Raw genomic sequence first — 19,090 nt, 5'->3', positions numbered from 1 at the left:
TCGGCCACCGTCTGTCCACAGTTTGAGGAAGTAGCAAACGCCTAAGTGAACACCCCCGCCCATGTGAATTATGTTTGCATTGATTGTGTAACTGTAAAAAACAACAACAACGTTCTCCCTTGGTTTACTTTTAATATGCCAATGCATATTTAATGTTTTGCACCGGTCTAACAAGAAATGGCATCTAAATCATTGTACTCGGTAAGTGTCATTGTTGGACCTAAATATAAATGGCATTCGCTAGCACGCTAACATTGGCTAACTTATCTGTCATCAACTTCAAAATTGTGATGTACGTGAGCTAGTTATAGTAGGCTATCATTCGCCAGTTGGTTATCCTGGAGACTTTTCCACGATGTGGCCATATGATCAAGTTCCTTTGGAAGAAAGTAACCTGAAAATGATTGAAATGATAACTGTTAAGATACGATATTGGACAAAACAAAACTGTCAGAAAGCTCATTTTACTATGTGCTAACTGTATGCAAACTTCAATCGGTTGATAGGTCGGCATTGATTTAGTTTTACATCTGATAATCTACCACCCAGTATGTGCAAGATATAGATTTATTTGCAAATTCTAGAATGCCCCTACAAGTCAGTTTTGGTAAGTCTGTTATTTTCCTCTGAAGCAAAGAGATCCTGTTCTGAAGAAGAGAGATGACTTTGAAGACGTTTTAGAAGAACGGAGGAACTCAAGTGATTTACGATATGCATTCAAGTGCTACACCCCCGTGCTCTACAAGAGCCTCAACCCGTGTAAACCCAGTATGCTAAAAAACATTGTCCTGCAGTCGGATCCTCTCCAATATGTAATTAATCAGGTAACATATCAACTTATGATGTGGTGTATCCATAGCCACTGTTAAACCTACAAGGCATTTAAGGTATTTGCGGGTAGAAGAGGTTTTACAAGAATATTATATGATACTTATACAGTATTGACTGATGTCTGACCTGTCAATTAATCTTAATTCCATGAAATAATTGCTGTCATTCAGCAGTGTTGAAATTACATCTTTACATTTAGCAGTGGTGACAATACAGTCAGTAATGCTACATTGCTGTACCTGTGTGTTTCCTGCCTTCCTGAGCTGTTTCTGTGTGCCAGGTGTGTGCGGAGTCAGGCGAGCCTGTGGAGCTGGTCCAGGAGGAGGCGGCAGCCATCTTGGAGGAGATGGCCCACCGACTGCAGCTCAGCACCGTCCGATTCTTTGCATTCGCCCTCAGCAAGGCCTTCAAGAGCCTGTTCCGCAGCGTCTGTGTCAACGAGGAGGGCATCCAGAGGGTGGGCATTTACGTTTCAAATATACACAGGAGAAATGTTCCTAGAGCTATAGGTAGGAGATTTCACATAGCGGCCAACCTACAACCAAGCTTTTACCATCAAAAACAAAATCTTACACATCAACCTTTGTGGGCAGAAACATCATCAACAGAACAGCCTTCAAGAGCATTTCACCGGGGTTGTCAAGTAGGCACCTTCCTTCATGGGTGTTTATATTGAATATATATATATAGTATAAGTATATATACTCTTTTGATCCCATGAGGGAAATTTGGTCTCTGCATTTATCCCAATCCATGAATTAGTGAAACATACACAGCACACAGTGAGGTGAAGCACACACTAACCCGGAGCAGTGAGCTGCCTGCTACAGTGTCGCTCGGGGAGCAGTGAGGGGTTAGGTGCCTTGCTCAAGGGCACTCCAGCCGTGGATGTGGGCATGCGCAATGCAGTGCTCAACCACTTCCCCCGCCCACATTTTTTCCTACTGGGTCGGGGATCGAACCGGCAAACCCTTTGGTTACAAGCCCGAAGCCCTAACCAGGAGGCCACGGCCCAGGCCCAGGACCAGGACACCTCCAGAATGGAATCAGAAAGATTCTGTTTCACAGTAAGGGTGTGACTGGGTGTTAAGGCTCTTTCATACCAAGTCTGAATTTTCTGATTAAATAATGGCACAAAGACAAATGTAGGTGATTAAACGCTTGTGTTCTTATTACCGTAGTCTTACACACATTACACACCTAGGACCAAAATGTGCAGTCAGAGATTGATTTCTTATTACCGTAGTCTTACACACATTACACACCTAGGACCAAAATGTGCAGTCAGAGATTGATTTCTTATTATTACCGTAGTCTTACACACATTACACACCTAGGACCAAAATGTGCAGTCAGAGATTGATTTCTTATTACCGTAGTCTTACACACATTACACACCTAGGACCAAAATGTGCAGTCAGAGATTGATTTCTTATTACCATAGTCTTACACACATTACACACCTAGGACCAAAATGTGCAGTCAGAGATTGATTTCTTATTACCGTAGTCTTACACACATTACACACCTAGGACCAAAATGTGCAGTCAGAGATTGATTTCTTATTACCGTAGTCTTACACACATTACACACCTAGGACCAAAATGTGCAGTCAGAGATTGATTTCTTATTACCGTAGTCTTACACACATTACACACCTAGGACCAAAATGTGCAGTCAGAGATTGATTTCTTATTACCGTAGTCTTACACACATTACACACCTAGGACCAAAATGTGCAGTCAGAGATTGATTTCTTATTACCGTAGTCTTACACACATTACACACCTAGGACCAAAATGTGCAGTCAGAGATTGATTTCTTATTACCGTAGTCTTACACACATTACACACCTAGGACCAAAATGTGCAGTCAGAGATTGATTTTTCATTGCAATGATTGTTGTCCCTGATGTGTAAAGACTAATAAGAACACATGTATTTCATTTTGTGTATTTCAGTACTTTCGGAACAAAAAACCCCCAAAAAACAATTGGTTCTGCCTAGTTTGAATTTCTGCAGCCAACAACTAGAGCTACCAGGCAGCTACAGTGCTACACTCTGGGGGCATGAAGAGGGAGCAGTGTTTGAAATTATAGTATATATAGAAAATTAAACGTTATGTAGATATATAATGTTTCAAATATACAGTACAGGAAAGATTAAATTTATTAGTTTGTTTATTTACATGTACCCAAAAAGTGTGAGCAAGGATACAAGGATACAAGGAAGTTTATTGTCACATGCATATAGTTACTGGAAGTAAGAAATGCAGTGAAATAATGTCTGGTGTCAGCCTATTTGTGCATTAATGGGGTAAAAAGTGCAGTAGAAGAGGGGTTTAGTAGATTAAGTGGCAAGGGCTGCATAAAAAAAGGTGGGGGAGGATTGGGATTGGGTGGGGGGCACCCAACAAGGAGCACCCAAGAGCAACAGGGGCAGGGAAAACTCCCTTACCAAGGAAGAAACCTTGGGCAGATCCACGGCTCAGGGGGCTAACCCAACTGCCAGGGGTCTTGGTGTGTGTGTTGGGGGATGACAGGGGAGATGGGATAGTGTGCTGTGTATGTGGGGAGAGGGCAGTGTGCAATATGTGTGTTGGAGAAGCTTCCTCATGAGACAATGTGCTGTGTATTGGGGGCAGTGTGCTGTAAGTATGTTGGGGATGTGTGTTGGAGAAGCTTCCTGATGAAATAATGTGCTGTGTATGTAAGGGGGGGTCAGGGACTTACTATTGCAAGCAGAGTACTGTATGTAATGTATGTGAGTGATGACAGTGAAGATGTGTGTGTGGGCGGGAGTGGAGCAGGTGACTGTGTGTGTGTGTGTGTGTGTGTAGTGTGTAGGTGGGTAGGTGGGGGCAGTGTGCTGTAAGTATGTAGAGGATGTGTGTTGGAGAAGATCCTGAAGACAATGTGCTGTGTGTATGTGGGGGCAGTGTGCAGCAAGTATATGTAGAGGAGGCTTACTGTAGCAAGCAGTGTGCTGTATGTATGTGAAGTGATGACAGTGATGATGTAAGTGTGTGTGTTGGGGGGGGGGGTCAGGGACTTACTATTGCAAGCAGAGTACTGTATGTAATGTATGTGAGTGATGACAGTGAAGATGGATGTGTGTGTGGGCGGGAGTGGAGCAGTGACTGTGTGTGTATGTGTGTAGTGTGTGTGTGTGTGGGTAGGTGGGGGCAGTGTGCTGTAAGTATGTAGTGGATGGTGGAGCATGCAGTGTACTGGAAAAAGTTATTATTTTCAGTTGCACGCTCAGCTTAAATTTAGATAGTTGACATTAATAAATGAGTCAACTATCCAAAATATATTTATTTGTTGCACTGCTATTTGGCCATCTACACCAAGATGAGCTGAAGAAGTTGTACTCATAATATCTGTTCTGAGTTGGCAGGTCTGAGTATTCCATTGTGCTACATGCACTTACATGGTTCCTTAAAATGGAGTACAATATTCAAATTCAAAGGACTTTATTTTTCTGTTAGGAACTTCATGTGTGAAAAGCTTTAGTGCATACATATACATACATAAATACACATACAAACATACAAATAAAAAAATATACAGAATTTGTTTTTTCAAACATTCATAAGTCTGATGGATGCAGGCACAAAGCTTGACATGGCTCTTTTAGTCCTGAAGGAGAGAGATCTGTACTTCTGGCCTGAAGGAAGGAGACAGTCTTGGCTTTGTAGTGAGTGAGTGTTGTCCAAGGCTATAGTGGATATGCTATAGTGTAGTCACCTCCGAAACATCAAGCCAAGAAGATACCAAGTCTTTGGTTTTCTTTTCTAGCCCAGTGTTCTGTAACACATACTGTACCAGAAGTCATGAGAAAAACTCTGACACCCTTCACTGTGTTGCTATAGCTTACCACAAATGACAAATAGATTCTGAAATAAAACTCACTGGAGCGTATACCCATTTCAAATAGATTCTGAAATAAAACCCACTGGAGCGTATACCCATTTCAAGGTGATCTTTTCTCTGTGATTGACAGCTTCAACAGGCTATACATGAACATCCGGTGGTGCTTCTGCCCAGCCACCGCTCATATATGGACTTCCTCATGATGTCATACATCTTGTACACGTATGACCTCACGCTGCCGGTCATCGCTGCAGGAATGGGTATGTTATAGAGGATCATGAAAACATTGCAGATAAAGCATGTTACCATTAACACATCGCATAGATCAGAGATCACAGTAGACAAGATTGAAATTGAACGAATTGTATAAAATACATTTCTGTGGACAAAAGAAATCTACCTAATCATAATTAATGAATTAATTAATTAACCAATCAATTGTGAATAAATAGATTTTTGTGATCCATGCAGATTTTATGGGAATGAAGTTTGTTGGGGAAATGCTACGCATGTCAGGAGCCTTTTTTATCCGCCGATCCTTTGGTGGAGACAAGCTTTACTGGGCTGTGTTCTCTGAATATGTCAAGACAATGCTCAGGGTGAGGGATGCCGTTTAAATCCTTCCCCCAACCATTTTGTTGACATTTTTCTCGTCCAGTTATTGCATGTCCTGCATCTAATATCTACTTTTATTGTTTGTGTTCCTATTTGTCCATTTGTCCAGAATGGTTATGCTCCAGTTGAATTCTTCTTAGAAGGCACAAGAAGCCGCACATCAAAATCACTAACACCAAAGACAGGTAATGCAGTATTACATGGATTTTTTTGTGTTTGTTCGTAGGTTAAAAGCAATAACTGAAAACTTTGGAGAACCTTTTATTATTTTTTGTGTGTGGCTGGTCATTGTGTTAGTAAGAGGTCCAAATGAAACCTTTTAGTATGCAAAGCCAGACGCTCCTGTTATTGCTCTTGTCGTTTCTATGGCTCTGGAAATAGACGCCAGGTTGACAGAGAATCGCATTTCTGCTGCAATCATCAGATTTTCTGGCTGCCTTGTTTGGTGAAATGTGCCAGGGACCTTTTCACCAAAAAAAAAAAAAAAAAAATCTGAAACAGTTGGGCTGTATGATTTGTCACAAAGTGATTTAAATCCCTCAGATTATTCGTGAAGAAAATCACTGTAACAAAGTTAGTGTTGTTGTCATGTGGCTTTGCATCTGTCAAAGTGATCCATCTTTAAATGTTAAACGTTTATGAAAATGTAAGCCGCTGTCTAGGCAATGTTCCTCTCTCACATTGCACTCTCCTCTCTTCCTTCTCTTTTCTTTTTGTTTTTCTAACGGTTTCTTCCCTATTTCTCTTTCTGTTGTGATGTGTTTCCCTCTCTCTCTCTTGTTCTCTCTCTCTCTCTCTCTTCCACACATACACACACATTCTCTCCTTCCCTTTGTGAAGTCCTGCTCTTTTTTTTCTAATCCAGGCCTGTTGAATATTGTGATGGAGCCCTTCTTCAAAGGCGAGGTGTTTGACGTCAGCCTGGTGCCCGTCAGCATCAGCTACGAGCGGGTGCTTGAGGAGGCGCTGTATGCCCGCGAGCTGCTCGGCGTGCCCAAGCCCAAGGAATCCACCTCGGTGAGACGGGCATGTCTGCATGATTGACACCACCTTGTTGTGCACATCAGCCTTCTCTGCGCAGCTCTCCGTACTGTGTGAAAGCTGTAAACATGGTGTGAAAAGCACTGCTAGGGGAAAAAAATCTGAGTGGAGCTATGTATGTTCAATCTGTTTTGTACAACAACAAAAAAAAAAACTTGTGTCAGTTCACCAAATGTTTTCAGTTGAATTTAGTTGCGCTGCCTGGAAAGTTTTTCAGCAACACATTTGAAACTTAGAACTTGAAACTTAGAACTTTCATCATGTGGCATAATGTTGCATGATTACATCACATCATTTCAGATGACTTCTCATCCCATGGATGGGATTTTGTATTTCTTTTGCCTCAGGGTCTTTTGAAAGCGAGGAAGGTCTTAAGTGAAGACTATGGTAGCATGCATGTGTATTTTGGACAACCAGTGTCAGTTCGCAGTCTGGCCCAAGGCCGCATTAACCGCTCCCAGTACAACCTTGTGCCAAGGTGAGTTATCACTGTTCACACATTATTATCACCATGCCACCACCTCCTCTTAGGCCTTTGGGGGCCAAAGTTCTTTTCCAAGTTGGTGTAGCAGTGGTTGCAGACAAGCAGCCCTTATTTTATTTAGTGGTTATGGGTTATGGTATTTAGCAGACGCTTTTGTCCAAAGCCACTTACAGAATATGATTCAAAATAGTAATAATAGCAATATCAAATATTAATAATGAAAATAAACAAATACTATATATATACCGTATGAATTGACGTGGCGTAATTAATATCAAAGTGAACTTAATTGCACTTAGCAAACGACTCTGTGCAACAGTTATGACAATGCAGTGGTCCTTGACGGCTTTGTTCTCTGTGTTTGATCAGACATATTCCTAAGAAGCCGGCTAATGGTATCCAGAGCTTTGTGAACGACGCTGCATATCAGCTGGTGCGCCTGCAGGAGGAGAACATGGTTCTAAAGCCCTGGGTTCTGATCGCCACGTTCCTCATGCAGAATCTGGAGGGGATGGAACTCTCCCAGCTCGTAGAGCAGACTGTTTGGCTAAGGGATCTGGCGCGATCCTTTGGAGCCTTTCTCGACTGGCCAGGTAAGGAAGTTTGACATTCGTATACGTGCTTGGCTCTGCTCATGGCCTCATGTTGAAAGGATGTTGGCTAACCAGCTCCTTAGTTGAACCGCATTTTGGATCACGATTCGTCTTTTGTGGAATACACTGGGTTTAAATTTAATTTAATTTGACGTTATTTTCTGAGTGCCATGTAACTTTGTTTGCTTGTCAGTATAGTATGTGACCGCAATTCTGACATGTTTTTCATTTCTTTTTAAAATTCTTTTTTGCATAGTGTATTAGTGTCAAATGAGTCATAACTGTGTATCATGTAACAAGACTAACAGCGGCAGTAAGAATAGTAGGGAGACAGCCTGTGTCCTTAGCATACCTTTAGTGTGAGTCAGACTTTGATGGTAGGATCAGTGTGTGTGACAGGGTATTGCTGGGCACGCACGCTCGTCAGCCATGATCTGATCAGATGTGACGTCCCCCACTCACCATCAGAACAATGACATGTGTGAGACGTGACATGCTCAATGACATGTGTGAGACGTGACGTGCTCAAGCACCCTGAGGAGCAGCTTTCTCACGAACGTGTAATGCGTGTCGCGTGCGTGTGTGCCAGGAGTGTGTCATTGTAGCGTGTGTGCGTCGCGTGCAGTGTGTGTGTCTGGGTGTGTGTGTGTGTATTATTATTATTGTGTGCTTGGCGATGTGTCGCGTAGCGTGTCGCGAGTGCAAAGTGTGTGTCTGGGTGTGTGCGTCGTGCAATGACATGTGTGAGGCGTGACATGCTCAATGACATGTGTGAGGCGTGACATGCTCAATGACATGTGTGAGGCGTGACATGCTCAATGACATGTGTGAGGCGTGACATGCTCAATGACATGTGTGAGGCGTGACATGCTCAATGACATGTGTGAGGCGTGACATGCTCAATGACATGTGTGAGGCGTGACATGCTCAATGACATGTGTGAGGCGTGACATGCTCAATGACATGTGTGAGGCGTGACATGCTCAATGACATGTGTGAGGCGTGACATGCTCAATGACATGTGTGAGGCGTGACATGCTCAATGACATGTGTGAGGCGTGACATGCTCAATGACATGTGTGAGGCGTGACATGCTCAATGACATGTGTGAGGCGTGACATGCTCAATGACATGTGTGAGGCGTGACATGCTCAATGACATGTGTGAGGCGTGACATGCTCAATGACATGTGTGAGGCGTGACATGCTCAATGACATGTGTGAGGCGTGACATGCCAATGACATGTGTGAGACGTGACATGCTCAATGACATGTGTGAGACGTGACGTGCTCAAGCACCCTGAGGAGCAGCTTGTGAGCGTGCAATGACATGTGTGAGACGGGATGCTCAATGACATGTGTGAGGCGTGGCGTGCTCGTGCACCCTGAGGAGCAGCTTGTGTCTGGGTGCATGTGTGTGTGTGTGTCTGGGTGTGTGTGTGTGTGTGTGTGTGTGCGCGTGTGTGCGCGCGTGTGCGGGTGCAAGTGTGTGTCTGGGTGTGTGTGCGTGCGTGCAAGTGTGTGTCTGGGTGTTTATGTGTCCGGGTATGTGTAGTTGTGTGTGTGTGTGGTAGGGGGTAATGCGTGTGTCTGAGAATGTGTAGTGGTGTGTGTGTGTGTGTTGGGGGGGAGGTTTAGTTATGTGTAGTTGTGTGTGTGTGTGGGGTAGTTATGTTTGCGTGTCTGTGTGTGTGTGTGGGGTAGTTATGTTTGTGTGTCTGTGTGTGTGCTAAAGCCGTGTGTGGCAGACGGGGGGGTATCGGCTGAAGGCTCCTCTCTGCCACCTGCCCCTCGTACTCATCTCTCTGCCCGTCTCTGCCCGTCTCTGCCCATCTCTGCCCATCTCTACCCATCTCTGCCCGTCTCTGCCCATCTGTGTGCGTCTGTGTGCGTCAGCGGGTGCCAGCCTGCGTTAATCACCGTGGAGCTGTGCAGGAGCTCTGTGTTGTGACATTCACACCAGGCGCTCTGCTGTGCACTCAACCCCCACCCACACGCTGTGCCCCCCACACGCATCCGCCCTCCGCCCCCCTACATCTCCACTCTCATGCCACTGCCTCCAACAGCGCTTTGGTATTCAGTATCTGCCCATGAGAAACAATAAGCTAAATATTAGGGTGGTCCTTATTTTTAAAGTCTCTAATTGTCATGCTCTTAACCCTTCAAATTGTTCCTTTATATAAGAAAATACAGCAGGCCAATTTTTATGGCAGTAACATAATAATTACTGGTAGCTCAACAGCTTTAAACTTTCAGATGATTTTCTGTTTGATGATTTTCATAAAAACAGATCATTTGAATTGGTATTGTAACTGGCTAGTAAAATTCCAAAACAATTTCCATAAAAGCATCTAATGCACCATATATTCCTAAATATGTATTTTAGATACATATTTTACATACATATCTCAGTTTACTTATTGTAGAAACTAAATCCAAATTAATCCATCCATGACCCGGTTTAGCAGATTTACCTTTCCTGGTGGAATCAATACATATTTCTATTGATGATCACCTTGGTTATTGTTTGGGTTTAGAGCACATTTTTTGGTCTTCATTAAAACATTCAAACAATTGTATCCACGGAACCCTAAATATGTGCTACAAAACTGTATGAGGAAAAGGCATCTTCACCATTACTTGCTCAGCTTTGCTTGCAGTTGTGTTGTGTACCACGAGCAAAATCATGGCAAAAACAAGAAGTGAAGTTGCCATCTGCCATCTATTAAAATGGATCTATCCAGACTGCAAAACAACACTGGCTGCTGAGCATCAGAAATGAGGGATTGTTAAACACTTTGTGCTTTTTTTGAGATTGTTGTCATTGTTGTCATGTCAGTGTTGCTCTGATTTCAATAAAATGTAGTTCATTTGCAGCAACTTTTAACCCTTAGAACCCGATTGACGCAAAGTGCGTCAAAAAACACACCCTTTCTTCTCTGTTACATTGCTCCGCGGCTGTTCATCGCAGCGAGATGAAACCTTTATAGCATGACAGAAAAGAAGTGGGGCTTTCCAACGAGACCACGCACTTGTCTGTACGATCAAGTATGAAAATTGAAAAAAATCATGAAATTAAATCAAATAGCATCATATTTACAGTCTATACTTCTCTGCGTTCACCTGCGCACCCATTACTCTCGTTTGAATTACACGTGAACCCGTGATCTCATAGATATGGCAAGCATATCAGATGAAAGAGGAGACACAGGGCTATCCATTGGTACCATGTATATCGATCCTTCTGGCTTATAAAAACGAAGTGACTGCAAAATATTAACGTCATGTACACAAACCAACGCTGCACACCCATTACTCTCGTTTGAATTACTCGCGGACCCGTGATCGGATAGATATGCCACGCATGTCAGATGGAAGAGGAGACACAGAGCTATCATTTGATACCAAGTACATCCTTCTGGGTTATAAAACAGACGAAGTGACAGCAAAATATTAACTTCATATAGCTGGACTTACCCCACGTTTTTGTCTGTTTTTGTGGCAAAGCATGTTTATAATCCAACGCTATCGTGTGTTTCTCTACGGCAAAGCATGTTCATAATCCGGTTTTGAAATCCTAGCAAATTCCTGCATGACATCCAATTCAAGGCTCACATTGCATCCCAATTTGTTGACCAAAGAAACACCTTTTTTGCCTTTACTTTGTTCATGGCAATGCAGTAAAAAGTTGAGAATCATTATGGCACACATGCTAACACACAAACTTGGGTCAAGTCAGGTCAGATCAGTTTGTGACATAGATATGGAGCGCAGAAAGGTCATTTTTCATCACTAAATAAAAAATGGCATTTATTTCCATAAATCACACACCACATATTTCTGTAAATTGCTCAGCCCCAGAGTATCCCTCCAACATTGCCCGATTCAGGACAGTCTGCCCTACACACACATGAAATGCATGTAGAGCTATGAGCTTGCTGTGGTGAGATACAGGTCAAAATATAAGAATTTTTATAATACGCTCTTTGCCTTGTTCCTCACATAGTCTCATTTTATCTTTATATGGCTCAGTTGGTAGAAATAGGATTTTGGCTTGTGTCCTTTGGAAATATACAGAGCCCTAAAGGGACATGTGCCAAAAATGTGCATTTTTTTTTTCTGATGCGCACCACCAGACAGTTTTGCGTGTGTACCAGAAGATGTGTGTGCACACCAGAAACTCAAAGCCCTTAAGAGAACATGGGCACATTTTTGTTGTTGTACGTTTCTGGTGCGCACATGTCCCATCAGGGGCTCCGCAGATATTTGATGAAATCTGATGATATATAAGATCTCTGGACAGTATGTCACAGACAAAATAAACAATGAACCAAAATGAACAAATGCATGAGCAGAGTCGGTTCACTTTCTCCGCTCACTTCTTCCTGGACACATCCCTGTTGTTGACCAGTTCCTTTTGACCAGTTTGATGTGTTTAGTCAGTGCTGCAGAGTGGCACATTACAGTGTATGCATATTTCAGTAACGTCCAGTGTGTCCTTCCGACGTTTGTCCCTCACGTTCTCCACCTAGAGCACAGTTCCGCCAGTAAGGTGGTGTCGTCCAGCCTGTCCCTGCACCGTAACCTGGTGAGTGTGAGCGGGGGGCAGGTGCGTCTGCAGGCGGGGCAGCCGACGGGTGCGAGCGCGGAGAGCCCGGAGGCGGCGCTGTTCGAGCAGGCGGTCAGCGCTCTGTCCTGCGCCTCCTACAGGAACCAGATCCTGCACGTCTTCCTGCGGCCGGCACTCCTCGCCGTGGCTATGCAGGCCGCCGCCTCCTCCAGGAAAGGTAAGCCGCGCGGGCCGGACGGTGGGCCGAAGATCATAGTTCAAATGGAGGAGCTATCTGTCAATGTATCAAATGAAGTGTGAAATACAAAAAAGGATCAAGTCCCTATGCACAGGCTTCTGATTTCCAGGTGCTGGTAATGTGCAGTCGTCAGTAAAATTCAGAAAAGTGAAAGTGAACCTGATGAAGCAATGGCGAAACGCTCACGTCGTTCACTGAAAAATAAACCAGCTAAATAAGTCCACCAGTGTGTGGTGATCTTTCACTTTTCTGAAATTTAAGTGTGAAATACACTTGTGGGTCACTGAATTAGCGGTGTACTACTACTACTACTACACACACACACACACAAATACACACATGTGCACACACACAACAATTGCACATTGGCGGAGGAAAGTGGAACTGATCAACAGTATAAAGAAGGAAAAAAAAGTTTTGCCCTAAAATATTTATCTATTTTGTCTGGCATTGTCTGTCATGGTCTGTCTTCTTGATGGAAAATGTGTAGTGAAGCTGAGCTCATGATTGCATCATGGCTGTCATGTCATCTACTCTTCTGAAGTGCCACTTTTTCCCCCACTGTAGAAGAGGTCTACAACTGCTTCAGCTTCCTGCGGAACATGTTCTCTAACGAGTTCATCCTCTGTCCCGGAGAGGCCGTGCAGGTGAGCGACCCCGACCCACTCAGTGTCTCGGCAGGGTGTGAGCGTTTGCGTGAGCGTTTGCGTGTGCCTGGTGGATTCCCACCTGAATGTGCTTGTCACTGACCAGGTGCTGTTTTCTTCCCCTATACTGGCCACAGAGGAGTTCACGTTTGGTTGGATGCTAAAAACAAAATGGCCCAGCTGAGTGGTGTGTTTGTGTGTGTTCCCATGGCTGATGGATACCTCTTTGAAGTTTGTGGTGATTTGTCGTCTCCAAATAACCCCAGTAGTACCAGTAGTTAGTAGTGTCCAGTAGTTATTAGGCGTACTGCGCTCCACGTATGGGCTGTTTCTGTTGATGGAGAAACCCTCTGTAGCAACACTTTAGATTAGAGTGCAGCAGACCGTGGAACACTAGCTACTCCCATGGGGGATTAAAGAGCCTTCAGCTTCTATGTGTGTGTGTGTGTGTGTGTGTGGTGTGGTGTGTGTGTGTGTGTGTGTGTGTGTGTGTGTGTGCGTGCGTGCGTGCGTGTGTGTGTTTGTGTGTGTGTGTGTGCGTGTGTGTGTGTTCTTTTCACAGGACTTTGACGAGGCATGCTACTTGCTAATGAAGTGCGGGGCGGTGCAGATGCTACAACAGGGGGTTGTGAGCGTGGAAACAGGCCAAGCCACCCTGTCCTTCCTCTGTGCCATACTAGAGCCTTTCCTACAGGGATACCAGGTACGCTTCTGTTGGCCCACGTTTGATTTAAGCTTTGGAGGGTTCATGAGAAACACTCACCCACTCACCATGTTAGCCATGAATAGAGCAAGACTTTTAACAGAGACTTGGCTTCAAATATCCTGTCAGAACTCTGCATTATGGTGAGCATTGGAGTGGAAGTAGTGTCAGAACTCTGCATTATGGCGAGCATTGGAGTGGAAATAGTGGCATTTTGGTTTTGATGATCTCAGTCAATATTTTCAATTGTTGGCAGCCAGTGGTCATAATAGTCAGCAGTAATGTAATGGCATATTGTCCAGATTACAGTTAGATAGATAGATAGATAGATAGATACTTTATTGATCCCCAGGGGAAATTCAAGTTGGGCAGTTGGGCAGCCGTGGCCCACTGGTTAGCACTCTGGACTTGTAACCGGAGGGTTGCCGGTTCAAGCCCCGACCAGTGGGCCGCGGCTGAAGTGCCCTTGAGCAAGGCACCTAACCCCTCACTGCTCCCCCCCCCGCCCGTTGTAGCAGGCAGCTCACTGCGCCGGGATTAGTGTGTGCTTCACCTCACTGTGTGTTCACTGTGTGCTGTTTGTGTTTCACTAATTCACCGATTGGGTTAAATGCAGAGACCAAATTTCCCTCACGGGATCAAAAAAGTATATATACTTACTTATACTTATACATGAGGCTTTTGGTAAAGCCCCTTTAATGATGCACAAAAGCTGTTATTTTAAGAATGGTGGGTGCCCTTTTAAAGGAACACAGCAGCATGTTGGTTAATTAACTTATCTGTCATCTCCCCCAGAGTTAGATAAGATGATACGTACCCTTCTTGTCTCTGTGCATGCTGTAACTCAGTCTGACGCTCCTACCGTTAGCCTAGCTTAGCATAGCTACCGCACCTACCGTTAGCCTAGCTTAGCATAGCTCATTGAGGTGGGCAGAACCAACTAGCCTATCTCCCAAAAGTGACAAAACTCTAACATTATTAGATGTATTTACAAAACTCTAACATTATTACATGTATTTACATGTTGTGACTAGTATAATTACCGTGTGTACATATTCCAATGTAAAATGAGATGCAGCATTTTCTAAGACGTGAAGGGTGTGTTTCATCTTCTCTAACTCTGGGGGAGATGGCGAATAAGCTGATTTCCCAAAATATTGGCATGTTCCTTTCAGACAATACCCTGCAGGGATGATGGTGCTGTTAGTATTGAACTCCACAAACGCACTGCTTTTCTCAGTGTTGTTTTTTGTTCTGTGTTTGCGTGTCAACGTGTGTGTTTGTGTGTCAACCTGTGTGTTTGTGTGTCAACCTGTGTGTTTGTGTTTGGGTGTGTGTCTGCACACAGGTGGTGTGCCGATACCTCTATGAAGAAGCCACTGACAACCTTACGGAGAGACAGTTCATCCCTGCTGTTAGGAGTTTTGCTGTAAAGCTCCACTTAACAGGTGTGTGTGTGTGTGTGTGTGTGTACATGCATGCATGCATGGGTGTGTGTGTGTGTGTGCGCGCGCGTGTGTGTACATGCATGCTTGTGTGTGTGTGTGTGTGTGTGTGTGTGTGTGTGTGTGTGTGTGTGTGTGTGTGTGTGTTTGTGTGTGTGTGTGTGTGTGTGTGTGTGTGTGTGTGTGTGTGTGTACGTACATGGATGCGTGTATGTGTGTGTGTAATGTGTGTGTGCTGACTTCATCTGCATGCTGGGACAAATCTGCAAGAGTCCTTATATTTTCATGACTTGGGATGAAGGCATCTGTTAAAGAATCCAATAACCACCATTCTACGAAATGTATCGTCTTATTATTTATTATGCTTTGAATTATTTTGTAATGATATAGCATTGTTGTACCAAATCCAAATTTGTGAACATGCCAGGTAGGACCTAGTTAATTGTTGGTTGACAAGGTCTAAATGTCTATAAAAACCCAGTGCAAATTCTACTGCCCTCTAGCTGTTTTGAGTGGAAGTGCACGTGTTGATAGCTGTTCTCTCTGTGGTGGTCATCCCAGGCAGCCTGCGATGCTACGAGGCGCTGTCCTCTGACCTACAGAAGAACGCCCTGGCCGCTCTGCTCAGACTCAACGCAGTCAAGAAGGTCAAAATGTAAGGGACTCCGTAGAACTGTTAGCCTGAATCCTTAGTTGTGAGTGACCACTGTTAGAGAGAACATCATGTCATGTTGGATGTTTATGTGTGCACTTTCAGGCCTGATCAGGTCGTACTCAAAGTGAACAAGCTTGCAGTGAACTCTCTGGAAGACACTTTAGGTAAGCGTTTGCAAAATTGTCATATTTTCAATGAAATGTTTGAAACTCTAGTTCACCATAACATGTAATGGGTATAGTAACTAGTAACTTGTCCATACCTTTCCTATAATGACCAATAATAACAATTGATTTGTGATTACTGTTGCCCTTGGTTGCATCTGGACAAATGTAAACATGTGAGATGATAATATTGGTAATAATGGATTATAATGATGATGACTCATCGTCCTACCATTGTCTACAAAGGGCCAGCCTTCTGTCTTACCGAAGACATATCTACACAAAATGATATTAGGGGATTTGAGTGTACTTTGGTTGGCCGATAATCAGAAGAACCAGTGGCATCGACAAGTCCAAAATAAATATAACCTTTTATTATTTGAGAGGATTAATGCAGTTGTGTTTCTTGTGAGTTTCAGCTCCATGGTCTCTGGCCTTTAGTGGGTGCCCATAAGCTGTGGAGCAGGACTCATGTTGAGCAAATAATAAATTCAAAAGTTATTTTCCTAAACAAGTAGGAAGGGGATTATAGATATATTTGTGTATACTGAATGAATCAGGGGCTTCACCACGGTGATGAAGAGCTTCCTGCTTTTGGGATACTCGGGTACAGATCCGATGCTGTGAGACAGAGAGGATAACACAACGCTTCATGTTGCTATTCTCATCACCATGAGTGTCAGAGCTGGCGTCGGCTGTCTCTCTGCCTGCCTTCAAACGCCCATGCCTGTGTTCCCATGGAAAAAAAATATAAACACCTCAACACAACTCGGTGTGTTGCCCTACATAGAGCAGCAACCTCTCTCTCTCTCTCTCTCTCTCTCTCTCTCTCTCTCTCTCTCTCTCTCTCTCTCTCTCTGCACATACCTCTGACCCACTTAAGCGGAAATTGTGTTTATTTTAATATGGCTGATGAAGAACAGATAGCAGATATCGGCACGGTTCTCTCGGCTTGGGTAGAACCAGAGGGTTGTTCTAATCCTGTCTGATGTTATTTTTATTTATTTTCATTTATTTTCCATCCGTCAATCAGGGGGTAAGATTCCGACCCAGAAGCCTGTCCTCGCCCGACTGTGAGCCCTTGGCTGTTCCCAGCGCTCCGAAGTCAGAGATTCTGGAGAGCAGGCGAGCTGGATCCGCCTTCATTAGCATAAAGCCACATTTTCCAGGACTGCGCCATTTTTTCTCTCCAAACTACAAAGACTGTTTGTCATCAACTTGTGTGTGTGTGTGTGTGTGTGTGTGTGTGTGTGTGTGTGTGTGTGTGTGTGCGTGCGTGCGTGTGCGTGTGTGTGTGTGCAGTACAAAGAGACTTCACAGGAATTCTCGTCATCAGGGACGCACTTTTTGTAGATGACAAAAAACTGCCTGTGTTCTCATTTCTCTTTGACGATTAATGTACAGGAGAGTTAGCTCCACCTGTACATGTACCCTTGCAATTAACGCATATCTCTAACAGTTTCCTTTAACATGCTGGTGTGCTGCCAAATGCACGGAGACTCGACACATTCAGAGGCAAAGCAGGTTGGCATGAACACAAGGGACAGACCTGTTTTTACTCAAAAAAAGGGGATTTTTAGTTTTTGCACACTGTATTTATTTGTTTGCATGACGTTTTGAAACCTCTTTTTCCCTAGCATTAATGCAAAGAGATCATGGCCTTTCTTTTTTTTAAAAAATAACATCACTTGAAGTCTATTTTCAATACCTTAAATAATTATGTGAATATTGAAGAATTATGGGAATCAGAAAGAAGTCACGTGTAACATGAATCAAGCCAAGCAGCGATCATGCCAATAGACGACTTTAGTGTGTTTACATTCCCCTCACTGTCATTATGTGACAACTTGTGTCTGTGTGAGAGATCTATTCTGAATGCTTTTATCGTAGCATTTTACAAGATACGAAGAAGGTGGGGCCCATAGCTCTGCCTGGGGTGTGTTCTGATTTGAGCATACATGTCATCAGTTCTCCGCTGTGCTCAGGAAAGCTATTTCTGAAATTATACATGAAATGTTCCAGAACATTAGGACGATGTTCTGTGATGACAAATTGGAAACTACATGTTTCTTTGTTAGGACTTCAATGAAATCCTTTTGGAGAAAATAGAGAAATTCTTGGTGTGAGCTCTCTTAAGTGGCTTCCTTTTTGGTGTTTGCTTTAAATGCTAGTTGGTCTATTTTTGTTTGTAACTGAATAATTTCTGTTACTTATTATGTGAACTACTGTTTACCAATGCTGAGGTCAAATGGAGATGTTCAGTATGCAGGTTTCAAGGGTTTGGAAAGCACTCTACTGCGAGGGCTTGTGCCAAAGCGAAGGGTCCACTTTAACACGCCTCCTCAGTCCTCACAAAGTCCAGCACTAACAAAAAACAAACGCTTAACCTTTCCAAATAGTTTGCCCTGTGTCAATTTCTAGGACAATACTGTGTGTGTGTGTGTGTGTGGTGAGTGTGTGTGTGTGTGTGTGTGTGTGTGTGTGTGTGTGTGTGTGTGTGTGTGTGTGTGTGTGTTTAATGTGTTGTGTCATTGGGTCACATGCTAGCGTTAACTACATTTCTGTGGTCTGTGTAAAGAGCTTGTGAGACTCATGAGGCTGTGAATGAACAGACATTAAAGCTTTACACAATAAAACATTTGGGCTCCTTCCTCTACCTCTATGCTTCTATTATGGACCCACACCACTCATGGACATCTCACAGTAAAACAAATTGCACATGGCCGAGACAGACCCCTAATGAGACTTGAGTGGGCAGGGCGATATCACCCAGTGGTGTAGGTGGCTGTGTTTCCGTGATCTGACCACTAGATGGCAGGCCTGTTATTTCATTGGTTCAAGATTAAGTCCTCAGCCATTATCTTAGTATCTTAGTCCAGCTGCAATATCCAGGTGTTTTTGTAGAAAATGTGTCTGTTTTTAGTAATTTACCAAAGTGAGCAAGCATGTCCACCCATTACATGATCAACTGTCAAAACACTGCTGGTTTATTTAGGTAAGTAAAGGCATATGCAGTAGATACACTCTTCATGTACATAACAATGATAAATCTGTTTACTCCACACACATATATACTGTAGGCTACTATGCAAAATATTACTTGTCATGTAGCTCAGCAAGTGCTGGCCTATTTTACACCTCGTGTTGGAATGCACCATCTTTCAAGCTTTATTTCACACAACATAAGGTGTCTTTTGCCTCAGCTGGAAGTGAGGTTTTCGGCCATCGCAG

General features: G+C 43.6%; 1 protein-coding gene across 1 annotated transcript; it reads left to right on the top strand.

Annotated features, from left to right (window-relative positions):
- The first annotated feature begins 9 nt into the window (after window positions 1-9).
- On the top strand, window positions 10-18,495 carry gnpat (glyceronephosphate O-acyltransferase). Its single transcript, XM_048249899.1, has 16 exons — window positions 10-201; window positions 633-824; window positions 1,112-1,288; window positions 4,836-4,965; window positions 5,177-5,304; window positions 5,430-5,505; window positions 6,186-6,337; window positions 6,709-6,839; window positions 7,215-7,438; window positions 11,970-12,224; window positions 12,813-12,892; window positions 13,455-13,595; window positions 14,944-15,043; window positions 15,602-15,695; window positions 15,798-15,859; window positions 16,893-18,495. Exons 1-16 carry the CDS (start codon window positions 178-180, stop codon window positions 16,934-16,936), a joined length of 2,010 nt encoding a protein of 669 aa, XP_048105856.1. The 5' UTR covers window positions 10-177; the 3' UTR covers window positions 16,937-18,495.
- Window positions 18,496-19,090: the final 595 nt, after the last annotated feature.

The sequence above is a fragment of the Alosa alosa genome, chromosome 8 (assembly GCF_017589495.1).
Source record: "Alosa alosa isolate M-15738 ecotype Scorff River chromosome 8, AALO_Geno_1.1, whole genome shotgun sequence".
Lineage (NCBI taxonomy): Eukaryota > Metazoa > Chordata > Actinopteri > Clupeiformes > Clupeidae > Alosa > Alosa alosa.
The sequence above is the reverse complement of the archived record's forward strand: the minus strand, read 5'-3'. Positions and strand labels throughout refer to the sequence as shown.

Bases quoted from the DNA above. Each gene is read 5' to 3' on its own strand.
- gnpat (XM_048249899.1), top strand. From the start codon at position 178: ATGGCATCTAAATCATTGTACTCG. The intron at 7,439-11,969 runs GTAAGGAAGTTT...TTCTCCACCTAG, and splicing joins AGCCTTTCTCGACTGGCCAG to AGCACAGTTCCGCCAGTAAG. The intron at 15,044-15,601 runs GTGTGTGTGTGT...TGGTCATCCCAG, and splicing joins TGTAAAGCTCCACTTAACAG to GCAGCCTGCGATGCTACGAG.